Source organism: Podarcis melisellensis (genome assembly GCF_964234715.1).
Source record: "Podarcis melisellensis genome assembly, chromosome: 6".
NCBI lineage: Eukaryota > Metazoa > Chordata > Lepidosauria > Squamata > Lacertidae > Podarcis > Podarcis melisellensis.
In genome coordinates, this window is record NC_138538.1 from 87,129,104 (window position 1) to 87,145,926 (window position 16,823).

At 42.3% G+C, this 16,823-nt stretch overlaps 1 protein-coding gene across 1 annotated transcript in view; it reads left to right on the forward strand.

Annotated features, from left to right (window-relative positions):
* The window catches only part of NIBAN1 (niban apoptosis regulator 1), a 93,905-nt gene that overhangs the window by 58,946 nt on the left and 18,136 nt on the right, over positions 1-16,823 (forward strand). The window contains exons 6-8 of the mRNA XM_081914815.1: positions 8,002-8,117; positions 14,445-14,549; positions 15,289-15,451. Coding sequence (XP_081770941.1) covers positions 8,002-8,117; positions 14,445-14,549; positions 15,289-15,451 — 384 coding nt within the window. The remainder of the gene's footprint in view (positions 1-8,001; positions 8,118-14,444; positions 14,550-15,288; positions 15,452-16,823) is intronic.

A 16,823-nucleotide genomic window follows, 5' to 3' on the forward strand; every position in this document is an offset into this window, starting at 1 on the left:
ACGTTTCTCATTTAGGAGTGGTCTGCTTTTCATTTAAGACGGAGATGGCAGGCTGAACGCTTGATTGTAGCTCCATCTGATAGCCTGGAACACATTCGGAATGTGGATGTGTTTAGTGACTCATTAAATCTAGGATTCTCTGCTGAAAAACCTGATCGTTTTGCATCTCTGCTTCTCTTTGCCTTAAGAGCAGCAAACCCTTTAGGCACCAGGATGAGAAAGAAAAGCTCTCCAGTCTTGCTTGCAGTTATCGGTAACTGTTGCTACCCAATTTATTTTATCGTATTCTGAACATGTGGGAATTCAGCCATGTGATAATTCTAAGAAGATAGGCGGATCTGGGCCAGTTTCCTTCTGTTAACCCACTAGCTATAAACATGAGCAGCTAGCATGTGGGTGGAAACCAATTCTGTGAGCTAGCAAGTACTCAGTCAACTCCAGACTTTGGTTAAAGGAAAAGGATTCAAGATAAGCAAGCAAGTAAGTAAATAAGATGGAATTAGAAACTGCATCAAAATAAAATAAGCAGTAATTTCTGAGCACTGCGCATGATATAGTCATAACTTACATTCAGCATCCCTTGCATTCATGTTGCACAGGGACCCATTTTTTGGTCAAAGTGAACAAAGACTTTAGGCAAGCATAGACTAATAAAATAGTAAGCTATTTTAGCAGTAGGATTAAGGGGAAAATTTGACTCAGTTCACATTTAAAGGTGAACCTACCATTTTACCCCTTCGGAAATAATATACAAACCAAAACAAAGCCATAGGCTTGAAATTTGCACAATTTTGGAGTGTAGCTCTCCAGCAAATATGTGCAAAAAATGTGTGTGTTAAGGTAAAGTGTGCATGAAAATGTATGTATCGTTGAAAAAAACTTAGTAAAATGCATTATATTAGAGAAAATATGCGCCACAACCCCATAGTCAGCTTTGACTGGACTTAACCGTCCAGGGCTCCTTTACCTTCTTTTTTTTTTTTTTACCTGCCACGAAACTTCCCTCAGTGCCTCCTCCTGTCAGTGATGAGTAGACTTAGAGTAAACTGGATGTTGAGCTGACATCAAGGTCTGCCACAGTGACTTAGGACATTGGATAACAAGGTATGAACAGACCTCGTAAACTCACCCCACCCAGAGGAGTGCCTATTTGCTTGACCATTCTCATAAACTTTGGCTGTTTGCTGCGCTAAATGCTGTGCCCCCCCCCCATTGCAGGGAGCATGTTGTTTGCTTGATCAACCACTTAGCTTGCACCTAGCCAGGTATCTATTCCTCTTGCGCACCTGCCATAACTTGCAACCGTGCCTCGCTTGTCTAGCGCTCTGATTTAAGCTTTAAAGTCTTTGGCAGAAACTAAGCTGGGAGTTTTGAGTTCTTCATGCCTGGCAGTGAAGTGGCTGATTGAGGAAGACTGCTTTAGAAAGTGTAACATCAGGAGGTGTCTGTCTTCCCATTCTCACCACATGCTTTGTCAGCATTCAGGCAAAACTCAGGGATTGTATGCATCGCTCGCTTTGCTAGCATGGAGTTTTCGGTCATAACTGAGAATTCTTAAAAAGTTGGCTCATCCTGCTGCAGGCAGAGTGATCAGAGAAACACATATGCTGAATGCCTGCACTATTGATTCAAACTATTGTTTGAATCCCTGCAACAGGGTGAGCTCCCGTTGCTCTGTCCCAGTTCCTGCCAACCTAGCAGTTCGAAAGTATGCCAGTGCAAGTAGATAAGTAGGTACGGCTGCGGCGGGAAGGTAAACAGTATTTCCGTGCACTCTGGTTTCCGTCCCGGTGTTCCTTTGCGCCAGAAGTGGTTTAGTCTTGCTGGCCACATGACCCAGAAAGCTGTCTGTGGACAAACACCGGCTCCCCTGGGCTGAAAGCGAGATGAGCGCAGCAACCCCATAGTCGCCTTTGACTAGGACCCCATGCAGGGGTACTTTACCTTTTACCACCTTTTTTTTACCTGCCACAAAACTGCTCTCAGTGCCTTCTCCTGTCAGTCCGTGTTCACCTGACATTATCCAAAATCCTTATGTATCCTGTACTTTGTTATAAGATACTACTGCCTGATGCAGTTGTTTCTCAAACCAGCTTCACACTGATTGAAGTCCTTAAGCCATTCCTAAATTGTCTCAAGCTAAGGTACAAACCTTTACACAGAGTAAAGGCATACTTGGCCCTGTCAACACTCCCTGGTGTGTACACAAACAGAAATAAATCGAGGCTGTTTGCTGATGCAAACAACTAGGTAGGAAAAAGCTGTGAAATGCACGATGGGTTGTAATTTCACTGCACTCTCTTACTGTGGTAATGTGAGCATACCCGAAGTCTGACATTCATTTTTATGCACATGGATTTTACCTTGCGCAAACATGGATCAAAGTCTTATTTTTCTGCTTGCAAATTGCTCGACAGGTTTCTGCTATTTGCTCAACTGTAACGTAATCCCGCGGTTTATGGCAGTCACAGAATCGGGAACAATTGATTTGGCTGGGTTGTCCTTAATTGCATGTTAAGATTTTGGGCTTGATGCTTTTGTGCTAAATAACAAACCGTCTGAGGAGAAAAACCTTGTGGATTTCATTGCCTTCCAGTGACTTGGCTCTAAATGTTAAGTTGTGGGTGAACATATCAGACGACACAGCGATTCTTCAAACAGCTCTTGTTTATTCACAGGCCAGAACAGAAGGGTTCAGTCAGCCTGCTTATATAGAGCTCCAGTACAACGTAACTGTAGCAATTCTCTAAAACTATCCAATCACTGAATGTCACTTTTGATCCCTTATTTGCATAACTATCTACAGTATCCCCCTGCTGGCCCAGGGTGAGAACTTCAGTACATAACACTAAAGGCTTGGAATGTCACGAGCCTCTTCGCGTAAAACTAAAATGGAACTAAGACAAAGGAAGATCAGCAGTTGCTGGTCTTACTGCTGATCAGAAAAAGGGAATTAACAGACATCACCTTAGCTTGCATGCCTTCTGTTTGGTTACCTCTGATTCTGCTTCCTGAGGCCTGCTTTATCTTTCACCTCACACACATAACCTGCACCTGGCTGGCTTTATAAATCTGGGGGTATGGAATGAATTCCAAGATGGTGCCGGACTCGCGCATTGTCTATCTCGGGGGGGGGGGCAGCAGGGGGAAGTCCAAAATTCACCACCTTTGAATTGCATTCAGATTTTACTGTCTGAGGCTCAAAAAACTACACATGACACAAAATATATTTTTTGCACTTCCGTTTCTTTAATAAAAGATTTACATGTTGCTTTTTGCTTAAAACATGCCAAGCTGTATGATTCCGTGATTTAAAAGAGAACATAATGAAATTACGTCAAATTGCCAATTTTTTTGGGCAACAAAACAACAAGATAGAGCAGGGGTCAGTAAATTTTTTCGGCAGGGGGCCGGTCCACTGTCCCTCAGACCTTGTGGGGGGCCAGACTATATTTTGAAGGAAAAAAATGAATGAATTGCTATGCCCCACAAATAACCCAGAGATGCATTTTAAATAAAAGCACACCTTCTACTCATGTACCATGCTCTCACCAACTGAGCTATCCAGGCTGCATGTGAAAAACATGCTGATTCCCAGACCGTCCGCGGGCCAGATTTAGAAGGCGATTGGGCCAGATCTGGCCCCCAGGCCTTAGGTTGCCTACCCATGAGATAGGGTGTTTAAAAATGATGCATAGTGACTAAGTGAGAGACAGTTCACCCATCAAATGGATACTTATCTGCAAATGAGGCATCACAGATGAGTCATCACCACAGAGGTGAAGACAGGAAGAATCAAAAAATGGCAGAGAGAAATTTGATATCACCTCATTTGTCATGTTTCTCAGTGGAGGCAGTGCACACATTCAGCTATGAGTGTCAGGACAAAAAATAAAATAAAAATCAAGTGTACTTCTGTAATATGCAATTGTGGGCAGCGTTCTAAACTCCTATTGTTCTAGGTGCGTTTTGCGACAGGGAATTTCATGAATGTGAGCAGTTCCTGAGCTCTAGGTGCAATACTAGGCGCAAATACTCATTTTCAGCTTTGTGTTCTTATAAAAAAAAGTGCGCCTAGGCACTCAGTTGCGGCACCCATAACCTAGGTTTAAGGTGCCATTTAGTTCCTAGCTTTCAAATCCCAGTTTCTAACACTGATTATGAGGTCACTTCATACTGTTTGATGTGTCAAGACCAAATCCCAGTAGTAGCCCATATTATTGGGATCTTAATTTCTTAGTCTTTCTTAATATTCTCTCAGTAGCTCAGTATTTTAAATTGGTGCTGTACTATCCCAAACTCCATGCACACATTAATTCTCATTCTCTCTCTCTCTCTGCTGAACCAAAACAGGCCAGATGTCAATTAACAGAACATATGAAGAAAATAGGATCTTAATGAAAAATATTTTTATTAGCGCATTACCGTCGTGTTTAGGCCGGAAAAATAGCATTTACCATTCCGCTAAGAATAGTGCTTTTAGTTTAGCTGTGCTCAGCTTCCACATCTCACAAAATAAATTCGTTTCTTTTTCCTTCTTTGCTAGCTAACATATCAAACTAATAACTTGGCTTCCAAAAAGTGAGTCATTGTGCCTCAGCCCTGTGGAATGAATCAAGATGTAATTGTGCTGTGCTACAGAGCAGGCAAATCTACCTCATAAATTTTGGTATAAGTCTAGTTTTCGGATCTCAGTAGTGAAACGTCCAAAGATTACATAATTATTTTGTAGGGCTTCTCTTAGGAATCATTCTTCTTTATAAACATGGATCCCACCCCACCCCCCGCCGTCATCTGCTGAAGAGTTAGAAAAAGCAAGTTTGGACAGATCTATATTTAAGTTCAGTGGTGATAGAATGAATGCTCAGTTGGTCAGGATTATGTCAAATATTTATCGCATGCAGTGTTGCTTTGACTGCTTTTTTCCAGTATTTGAAAAGTCTTTAGTAGTGTAGTAATGGGTGTTTTGAATGTCTTTATTCATTCTGATTGCTCTGAGAGACATCATCACGTGAATGCGACTGATGTGTAAATTGTTCTTGCCCTAGACGTTTTGTGCAGTGTTGCTATGTGTCCCATAATATTTCAGGCCAAACACTTCCATCAGTTTCCTTCGTGGCCTTTAAGAAGGAAAATAGCCTTTGGGTAAATTGATGACCCCATGTTCCTAGCATCTGCTCTGAAAAATGACTAATAGCCCCAAACTGCGGTCAAACCTGTTTTGCTGTCAAAGAAGCATAGTGAATTGAACTATTCAGCTACTTAAGGAAATGATATGCAATATGGAAGTTGATCCATTTTAGAAGGATCTGCTCTCGTGTTGAGCTGAGATCCTGTGAGTCCAGCTTAAATGAATATTATTTATTTGCTTGTTTATATTTTAAAGAAAACCTTCCCATCCCACAGGTCCCCAAGGCAGCTCACAATCAGAAAGTACTGTATTTTTCGCTGTATAAGATGCACCAGACCACAAGACGCACCTAGTTTTTGAAGGAGGAAAACAAGAAAAAAATATATTCTGAAACTCAGAAGCCAGAACAGCAAGAGGGATCCCTGCGTAGTGAAAGCAGCAATCCCTCTTGCTGTTCTGGCTTCTGGGATAGCTGCACAGCATGCATTCGCTCCATAAGACGCACACACATTCCCCCTTACTTTTTAGGAGGGAAAAAGTGAGTCTTATAGAGCAAAAAATACGGTAAAACTACAGTACAATGCAGCAGAAACAGCGGTATAACAGAGCAAGAGCTAAAAATCAAAGTAAGCTAAAAACAAAAACAAAACACAATTCATAGCAGCAGGTGTTAAAACAAACACCCCAAAACTCACACCAAAAGCTTGGCAAAAAAAGGAGTGGTTTTAGCAGAAAATACACACACACACACAGAGAGAGTTACCAGACCCGATTCACCTGCTACATCTAACTTGCGCATGAGATTTTGGGACCAGATTTGTGCACACTTTGGAGAAACAAGAACCGCTGAGCCCCAGTTGGGGCTCAAAGAAATTAGTACATAATTATGAGCACCAAAACGTCATTAAAAATAAAATGGTCATGTCATAATTGCAGAAGAGTAAAATTGATGACTTTTTTTTTAAAAAAAAGATCCATTCGCCGTCTCCATCTAATTGTCAAGAAATTCTTGGTGTGCTTTCTTCTCAGTTTCTGTAATTGGGCAGGTTACCTGTCTCCATCTAGTCCAGCCTTTCTGACGGTGGCCAGCCAAACGTGTCTGGGGAGCCTATAAGGTGGGACTGAGGGCTGCAGTCACCCCCTGTTGCTTGTCTCTAGCATCTGGTATACTGCCTCCGAACATGGAAGCTCCATTTTGATTGATGGGAGGGGCGTTCAGTGAAGCCACAGTCATGCGCGATGCAAAAAAGGGTTTAGCAGAGTGGGGGGACACACGTAACCCCCTCATTTTTCGAAGGAGCCAGCTGCCACTGACTCGCTTGCAGCTTTTACAAGATACCCCTTTCCCTCCCACAGTCAGACAACAGAAATTGTCGAAAGATGTAAGGACTAATTCTATCATTACATCTGAAAGCTCGTGGACATGAGAGAAGCCCTATCATTGCTAGCTGGGGTGGAGACATCTTTGTTTACATCCAAATGCCAGCCTTCTTGTTGGTCTCGTTGTCCTTGCCCTGGATAGGGATGAGCACAGCTCTTAAATATGAAAACACATGACTCAGAGTCCCCACCACCAGGGCAATAATTACAGCTTTTGTGTCTTCCTCTGCCCAAAACCTTGCACTGGCTGGGAACTTCCAAGCCGCTGGTCCCTCTGGTGGCAAAAATGGTTTTTACAAGTGCTCTTGCCTGCAGAAAAGTGGATGCTTTAACAACCTCACACTTCTTGTGGCTGCACCTACTGATTGCTGTGCTAGCAGAATATTGTATCACTTAAAAATGGGGTTTGCTTGGTGGCTGAGCTGAAGGTATGGTTCTCCAAGTGTAAAGTTGCCATAAGCTGCTTTCCATCTCTCCTCTGTCTTTAATTTAATTTAACTTAATTAAAATTAAAATTATTAAAATGTGTGTACTTCCCTCCATCTGAAGAACATAGAGCAGTTCACAACGTAAATATACAAAATGAGAACACAAAATACATAACAAACACAAGAACAGAAATAAACTTATAACCCGGAACACAAACTTTTACATTGTCGTTGGACCAACTGGAGAAGCAGGTGGGACTGTCATTTGTTATTGCAAGATTTCTCTGTGATGGGACAATAAGATACCTAATAATGAGCGTTCCAAATGGGAGGGGCAAAATCAAGTTATTGCCACTTGCATTAAATATCAGGAAAGAGAACTGTTGCTGACGGAACAGGACTTCCCTGCATATTTCTTCATGAAGAAGGTTAATAAGAAACTCAACCCTGTGAGTGAATTTAAAAGTCAATTTTTACTAAGATTTCTGATGATCACAATGCATCAATGCTCCCAGGAGGTGAAGTAGGAGCACAAATACAAGTCTTTATTTCCTAATGAAAATCGTCAGCATCTGAAATCTGCAAATGTACCTTTGCCTCTGCGTTCAAAATTCCAGTTTCTCTACACATTTATTAAAGTGTTGTACAAAATGGTAGCCATTTCTAACTGCTGGCTTAGAAATCTTTGTGAACTATATGGTTTAATGTGTTACTGATTATCTATAGATTGAGTTTTCCAGAAATCCACAGAAACTTGAATATGTTTAGGTAAAGTATTCATCAAATAACTTTTAGAAACATTCTAGGGATGATGGTTGCATTAATTATTATTGTTCTTCATTCTATGATTGACTTTGTCTTATAGAACATATTGGGGAAAAGTACAGTACTTTTCCATGTATAACACGCCCCCATGTATAAGATGCCCCGAATTTTGGGGGACTGAAATTTCAGAAAATGGGGGGAGATGGCAAGTTGTTGAGCTTTTTTGGGGGCAGTTTACCCCCAAATATTAGCACTTGCTAATCCAAATCAACAATTCCTCTTCTTTGTTTCTTTCAGATTATTTCAAACAGGCCTCATTTGAAGCTCAAGCTTTTTTGGAAGCTGTCCAGTTTTTCCGTCAGGAGAAAGGCCACTACGGGTCATCGGAAATGATAACTGGCAACGAAATTCAGGTACTAGCCAGGATACTTGTGGTAACAATAAAGGAAGAACTGTACAGAAAGTTTGAATCAAGGAAAAAACTACAAAAACCCAAATTGGGCCAAATGCCATTGCTGTTGAGCCATGCACCAAATATTGCTTTCCCCTCCAATATGTCCTTTCCACCCCAGGACAACAAATAATAAAAGACAAAGTAATGTTTGTCAGTTTGCATTTCTTAGTACATAAAGTATTGATCTGATGTGTAGAGATCTTTCTGAATCAGAATCTTCTCTGTGTGAAAGAAACAAGCAGAAGGTTCATGATGTTTGGGTTATTCCTTCAAGGTCATGCTGCCCATACAGTGGTACCTCAGGTTACATACGCTTCAGGTTACATACGCTTCAGTTACAGACTCCGCTAACCCAGAAATATTACCTTGGGTTAAGAACTTTGCTTCAGGATGAGAACAGAAATCGTGCTCCGGCGGCACGGTGTCAGCAGGAGGCCCCATTAGCTAAAGTGGTGCTTCAGGTTAAGAACAGTTTCAGGTTAAGAACGGACCTCCGGAACGAATTAAGTACTTAACCCGAGGTACCACTGTAATAATAAGGCCAGAAGGAGCTTGGTTCCACGTTTTATTTCTATCTCTTTTCCTTCTGTATGTAGTATTAAGTTTTAGTCTTCTTAAAAGTTATAAGTTTAAGTCTGCTGCAACTGGATTTCTCATGGACAGTGCCAGTCCTGAATGTATTAGATTTGTGACCATCATGCTCATTTGCCTTCACTAGCAGTAAAGCTCTGCTGGATGAAATATTAATTGCTTCTGGTCTATTTTTGGGGGAATCCTGCAACGTGTTTAAGTTTTTACTCTGCTAACTATACATTGGACTTCTGCTCTGGATTAATATTGAGTAGAATTCCATTGCAAAGTTTGTGTCCTGTAAATGCAGAGTGCTGAACATAAGTCACTAAATCCATTTAGATCTGATATTATTATTAGTCATGAATAATTTCAGACCTGGTGTCGTCCTGATCTGTTGCATTACAGCAGGGATGTCTGTGTTGGTTGAGGCTCATTGTAGCCCTGTAGTTCTGGAGGGCAACAGGTTCAAGAAGCCTGATTTCAGGGGAGCTGTTGACATTTTTTCTCCCCCTTGATTTTTTTTTCTTCAGCTTTTCTAGCAAATGATACCTGCTATGGGAATAGTTTTACCTCCAATAATGGATCTGAGTTGTTGCATAGAATGACAAGTGGTCAACATGGTTACTGAGTTTTTAATAATAATAATAATAATAATAATAATAATAAAAAATAATATCTTTATTGTCATTGCCCCCTCTCGGGGACAACGAAATTACTTGGCTGCTCCATCCACCCAGGTAGGGCACTCCACACAAAATCAAAACAACTATAAAAACACTAATTAAAACAATACAGTATAATACAGCAAGGAAGATTAGATGACTTTCAAAGTCCAGGCTTCCCATTCAGGGCCGAGATCGCTCTGGAGAAGAAGCTGTTCTTAAGACGGCTTGTTCTTGTCTTCATCGTCCTGTATCTCCGTCCCGACGGCAGGACCTCGAAGAGACAGTGACCAAGATGCGATGGATCTTTTACTATGTCCAGTGCCTTCCTATGGCACCTTGTGGCATAAATCTGCTCTAAGGTGGAGAGTGGGCAGCCAACAATGCTCTCTGCTGCCTTAACAACTCTGCACAACCCCATCCTGTCCTGGGTAGTACAGCTTCCATACCACACACATAAGCCAGTTTTAAAATAACAGTTTTAAATTTTAAAATGACTTTAGGTGTATTGGGGGGGTATTTTTAGTTTTGTTCACAGATGCTTATTAATGGGTTTGTGAGAAAGGCAAAAGCAAAAAGATTTCAAAACCTCTATGTATACACTTAAAAGCCTCAGATGCCTTGTGGGCGATGCCCACTTCAACCCCAGCCCCTCCTTTACGTGAAATACAGGGACAATTAGGCTGACCTGTGTTACCCAAAGGCTTACAGAGATAAGAATGTATACGATTGACTTTAAATACTTGAACAGCACTGATTGTTATCCTTTATGATACCTGTATCCTTTATGATACCAGTATTAGAATGTAGGGATGATTACCCATAGGGGGCAGGCAGGTTTTAACCAGAAATGATTGATTGATTCTATTTCTATGTCGCTTTTTATTTAAATAAACCCCAAAGCGGCTTACAAACAAAAGATAAAAATAACGTAATGGAGCATCACGAATGCAGCATAAATCATATAGAATACTTAATAAATCAACTGTAAAACAGTCCCAAATTCCAAATAAAACAATTAACATCTATGTAACACTATTAACAAAACAACTAAAAAACAGGATAAAGATCACAGTTACACCAAAAATCAATATTATAGGAATCACAAAGTACGACAGCATTCATATCTATAAAACAGGGACGTCCAACTCCCAAAAGACTTCAATCTACTCACAGAATAAAAAACTGGCAGTGATCTGCTCCTTTTTGAGAGGGTTCAAGTCAAAGTGGTTGAGCTTTATTTGGAGAGTAAAATGCCAAAATTTATTAAAGGGGAGAGGGGAAAAGTCGTTGACCAGAAGATTGCTAAGGAAACAAACTGCTGCTGAGGGATAACTCCGTCTTCCATTCTAGCAATCATGCGCGAATGGAGGACGGGGCGAGGGTCCAGGGCCAGATGCTCTTATGCCACCGTAAAGGAAAAGGAGCCTCTGATCGACCAGAACCACCAGGGGATCCACCAGTCGATCGCAATCGACCTGTTGGACATCCCTTCTATAAAACAACATTAACAAAATAGCAACAAAACAAACAATGCCCTGTTGAGTTTGTACACATGCTCTCCCCTCCGCCATGACTCATAAACCTCCATTCTGTTCAACGCATCAAAATCCAGCTGTACATAACGCTCCTGGCGGCAGTTCCCTTCTGGAGGATCCTTGCAATGGAGGTGGTCAGCACAAACACTCTCCCCCCTCACATCCTTTCCGCCGCTAGGACACTTCCAATTCCATAACAGGAAAATGGAATACCAGAATAAGACTAGGCTGCAAGTTGGAGGTTAGGTGATACTCGGATGTGTGTTCAACTATGATTTAAAAAAAAACCATATGCAACAACAACAAAAACAACAACAATAATTTATTTATACTCCATCCATCTGGCTGGGTTTCCCCAGCCACTCTGGGCGGCTTCCAGCACAATATTAAAATACAATAGTCTATTAACCATTAAAAGCTTCCCTAAACAGGGCTGCCTTCAAATTTCTTCTAAAAGTCTGGTAGTTGTTCTCTTTGACATCTGGTGGGAGGGTGTTCCACAGGGTGGGTGCCACTACCGAGAAGGCCCTCTGCCTGTAACTTGGCTTCTCGCAGTGAGGGAACCGCCAGAAGGCCCTCAGCACTGGACCTCAGTGTCCTGGCAGAACGGTGGGGGTGGAGACGCTCCTTTAGGAATACTGGACCAAGGCGTGAGCATAGTCATATTTATTAAAAGTTTAGCTTCTCATAGAGTTTAAAAGCCACGCTTCAGCCCCATATCCATACTTCTATGTTGTTGTTGTTGTTGTTTAGTCGTGTCCAACTCTTTGTGACTCCATGGACCAGAGCACGCCAGGCACTCCTGTCTTCTATTGCCTCCCGCAGTTTGGTCAAACTCATGTTGGTAGCTTTGAGAACACTATCCAACCATCTCGTCCTCTGTCGTCCCCTTCTCCTTGTGCCCTCCATCTTTCCCAACATCAGGGTCTTTCCCAGGGAGTCTTCTCTTCTCATGAGGTGGCCAAAGTACTGGAGCCTCAGCTTCAGGATCTGTCCTTCCAGTGAGCACTCAGGGCTGATTTCCTTAAGAATGGAGAGGTTTGATCTTCTTGCAGTCCATGGGACTCTCAAGAGTCTCCTCCAGCACCATAATTCAAAAGCGTCAATTCTTTGGCGATCAGCCTTCTTTATGGTCCAGCTTTCACTTCCATACATTACTACTGGGAAAACCATGGCTTTAACTATAGGGACCTTTGTTCACAAGGTGATGGCTCTACTTTTTAAGATGCTGTCTAGCTGCAGGTTAAATGATTCTACAAGGTGCTTCCACTCACCTGAAACGTGATAACATCTGGACATTTTGATGTACCCGAGGGGATTAAAGTATTATTTGAAACTTGCACAGCTCCGCATTCACCTGGCAAGCTTATAGCATCTCATTAGCTGATTTGGCAAGCTGTGGGAATTACTCGCAGCCCGTATCTCCCTTTAGCCCTATTTTAACAGAGCTTAGATAGATTACATTATTATCTCCTTAGTCATGAGTCACGCGGTTCGCTAGTGCCTGCTCTTTTTGTGCGAAGTGTATTAAAAACAGAGTATTAAAACCATCACCATCATTGTATTGTAAATGCAGGAATTGGCAAATGGATAGCTGATGGATAAAAATAACAAAAAACTATTGTATTGTAAGGATAATTATTAGAAATGAAATGTGAATTAGAAATAATTGGGAAAACTGTGAAGGAACAAGAGGAAATTATGGACACATTGACAACGGAGTGAGGGGAACCATTTTTGGAAAAATTGCATTTGTTTTAATTTGGGGTTGATTCGTTAAAATTTGGAAAATCAATAAAAAGGATTTGGCAAAATAATAATAATAATATTTTTTATTTCTGCCCCACCCATCTGACTCTGAACAACAGTGTAGTGTTAGGAATATAGGTTGTCATAACTTTATTATCCTAATAATAATAATAATAATAATAATTTATTTATACCCCGCCATCTGGCTGGGCTTCCCCAGCCACTCTGGGCGGCTTCCAAAAAAATATTAAAATACTGTAATACATCAAACATTAAAAGCTTCCCTAATACTCCCCTCTTTCTACCCGTCTTGCAAGGAACAGGCCACATACTGCTAAGTAAGTTTAAAATGCTTTACTTACAGATTCATAGGTCTGATACATGTGTTGTTCCATGCAACTGCAAGGGGAAGCACAGGCATAATACTCTTGGGCAGAAAGCATAGAATATAGTTCCAAACATGTACTTTAAGCTTGGGAGCAAGCTTACACTCATCCTTTGTTACATGATGCGTTGGAGGGAAAGCTTCGCTTCCTCTGGAGAGGGTGTGTGATCTCATTGAATCTATCTAGCAATGCAGCTCTGTGGTCCTTAACCTCTTCATGCACTAACTAGAAGTCATGCATAGTTATGCTTGACAGCAGTCTCCCACATGAACCAGCTCCTTAGCCTCTGAGTTTCTGCCAAGATAGCTTCATTCACAGTGTTCAGGCACCGTATTTTTCGCTCCATAAGACGCACCTGACCATAAGACGCACCTAGTTTTTTAAAATAATAATAATATTTTATTAGGTTTTAACAAAAAGAAATTTTTTTAGACAATAGATAAAAAACACAAGAAAAGTACAAAAACACAAAAATACAAAAGTACAATCATTTAACATATATAGAAAAAAAGAATAAAAAATAAAAATCCCTCTTTTTAATTCCTCTCCATTCATTAACTTATTTTCTGACTTCCTCACACCTCCTTTTTTGTATTCCATTTAGAAATTGGTTCAGCAAATTCATATCTTATTTGTTTATCTTTAATTATTTTTCCTCACATATTATAGTTTCAAATTTTCATCTAATACCAATCTATTCTTGCATATTCTTATTTTGCCTTATCACTAGAACCCCTTCACTTCATTTCAATGTCATCTACAATCAAAAATTTTACATTGTTTCTGTTAATAAATTTTAAATTTCTTCCAATCTTCTTCCACCAACTCTTCTCCCTGGTCACGAATTCTGCCCGTCATTTCCGCCATTTCCATATAGTCCATTACTTGCATCTGCCATTCTTCCAAGGTTGGTAGATCTTGGGTCTTCCAATGCTTTGCGATAAGTATTCTTGCTGCTGCTGTAGCGTACATAAAAAAGGTTCTATCCTTCTTTGGCACCAATTGGCCGACCATGCCCAAGACGCACCTAGTTTTTAGAGGAGGAAAGGGGGAAAGCCCCGTTTTTTGGGGGGATCAGCTCACAGTTGTGCAGCTTCTTTTGCAAAGGGGAAAAGACCAATTTTTAGGATCAGCTCAAAATTGTTGAACTTACTTTGCAAAGGGAAAAAATCCTGTTTTTATGGGGTCCAACTCATAGTTCTGCAGCTTCTTTCCAGACAGATAATCTAATCAGCCAGTCACACACAATCGCTCCATAAGACGCACAGACATTTCCCCTTCCTTTTTAGGAGGAAAAAAGTGTGTCTTATGGAGCGAAAAATACGGTACATGCTTTTGAGGCTGAAAATATAATTGTGTCATTTTTCTCCCTTGTTAGATTCTCAGCAACCTTGTAATGGAGGAACTTTTACCTAGCCTTCAGACTATGGTGCTTCCTAAAATGAAAGGGAAGAGACATGATCGAAAGCGGGCGTGGTTTGGTGTAAGTATTGTTTTCCCTATTTCCTGAGCAGTAGGAAGTTTCTGGGCAGCGTTTTACAGGTTCAGAGACTTATAGTGCCTTTTGTAATAAATTCTATAAGCTGAGCAGAGGGAAGCAAACAGTCATTTAGTATGAGACAATGCCAGTATTGAAATCAGTCCTTCAAAGCTACAGTGGTACCTCGCAAGACGAAATTAATTCGTTCTGCGAGTTTTTTCGCCTTGCGAATTTTTCGCCTTGCGAAGCACGGATTCCCATAGGAATGCATTGAAAATCAAACTTGCAAGACGTTTCCGTCTTGCGAAGCAAGCCCATAGAGAAATTCGTCTTGCGAAGCAACTCAAAAAACGGAAAACTCTTTCGTCTTGCGAGTTTTTCGTCTTACGAGGCATTCGTCTTGCGAGGTACCACTGTACAAGCATACCCAGAGCTGCTTCTTATATTATAATGCAAAGACTTCTTTCTCTTGCAGGAAATAGATTTAAAACTGTTTGTTTCAGCTCCACTCCAGGAAGCTGGGGTGCTTTTCAAAAGTTCCAGTGGCTTGCGGTAGCCACCGGCGATCAAAGGATATTAAAGCAAGCTCTCTCAGCTTTCCAGCTATATACAAAATACTTCAGTGAAAGCGATCTTTTTGATCCAGAGAACACGCTTACAATTGTGGTTAATTTGCAGAGTAGCTAGCTGGCCTGCGTTGCCATTGACGATCAAGCTCCTTTTGTGCTTTCCCTTGTCCTAGATACTAGAAGAAACCTACCATTTGGTCCAAAATCAGGTTTCCGAAGGCTTACGTTCGCTGAAGGATGAATGCAAAGAAGTCGCCTCAGGCCTTGAAGGAACCATTCGGTCAAATATGGATGAAATTCTGACCTCCAAGAATCACTTAGCTGGGAAAATAAAAGGTTGGCGGTGTTAATTACTGGTTGCTGGGAATCACAGTTGGGGAGAGGATTTGTGCTTTGCTTGTGGACGTACCCTGGTGTGTCAGGACGTTGATGAGAATGCAGCAGGGGGAAGGGGGCTGGAGTCTTGACTTGGGACAGGGGGCCCGTGATCTGTGGGGGACTGTACCGGCCAGGAGGCAGGAGTCAGGGGCAGGGGAAGCATCAGAGCTGGAGGGTGGAGCACGGGATGGGGTGGAAGAAGAGGAGGAGGCAGCAGGTCAGGCAAGCGAAGGACCAGGTGCTTCCCCACACTGTCTCCCAGAAGCAGGAGGGGACTGAAGAGGGGTGAGCAGAGGAAGCTTCTACTCAGGCATAGTCTCCGCCTGTATGTGCGCCTGTATGTGTGTTGGGGTGAGGTACATAAACTGGTGGAGAGGGAGCGATCCCCTGTCGCTGCAACTGCTCCGCAGAGCAAAGATCTGGGAATAAATGCCTAGCGGCTAGACTGGTGTGTTGGGGTATTCAGAACTTTAACATTAAAGAGTTACCGTATTTTTCGCTCTATAGGACGCACTTTCCCCCTCCAAAAATCAAGGGAAAATGTGCGTGCGTCCTATGGAGCGAATGCAGGCTCCTTGGCTTCAGCGATAGCAACGTGAAGCCTCCGAAGCGCAGAGGGAGCGCTCCCTCCATGCTCCGGAGGCTTTGCTTTGCTTTCGCTGAAGCCTGGAGAGCGAGAGGGGTCGGTGCGCACCAACCCCTCTCGCTCTTCAGGTTTCAGGGATGGCTGCCTGAAGCCTCCGGAGCGCAGTGGGAACTCGTGCTACGCTCTGAAGGCTTCGGGTTCCTTTTACTGAAGCCAGGAGAGCAGGACTCTCCTGGCTTCAGCAGAGAGGGAGAGCTGTGCAGCGCCCCTTCAGCGAAGCGGGAGGAGAAATGGAAGGGGCTCTGTTTCTCCTGCCGCTTCGCTGAAGGGGCGCTGAGCAGAGAGGGGGAGAATTTTTTTTTTTTTGTTCTCCCCCTCTAAAACAAGGTGCGTCCTTTGGTCGGGTGCGTCCTATAGAGTGAAAAATATGGTAACTCTCTGCCGTGTGCATTCCTTTGGCTGGGGAGCCCCCCCCCCCCGTGACACATTAACATCTGGTTGGCCACTGGGAGAACAGAGTACTCGATGGGTGTTTAGGGACGGGGCTAGCATCCCAGCAGGGCACCGCAAACAGTGAGCGTCCCAGGGGGGTGGCATGCAAGGTCACCCCCCCAGGGATGACACCCAGGGCAGACCGCACCCACAGCACTCGCTTCCTCCGCCATTGTGGGTGGGGCCTTTGGCCTGCCCTAGAAAGCCTGTTCTAATCTTAAATAGACAGGATTTTGTTTAAAAATCAGTATT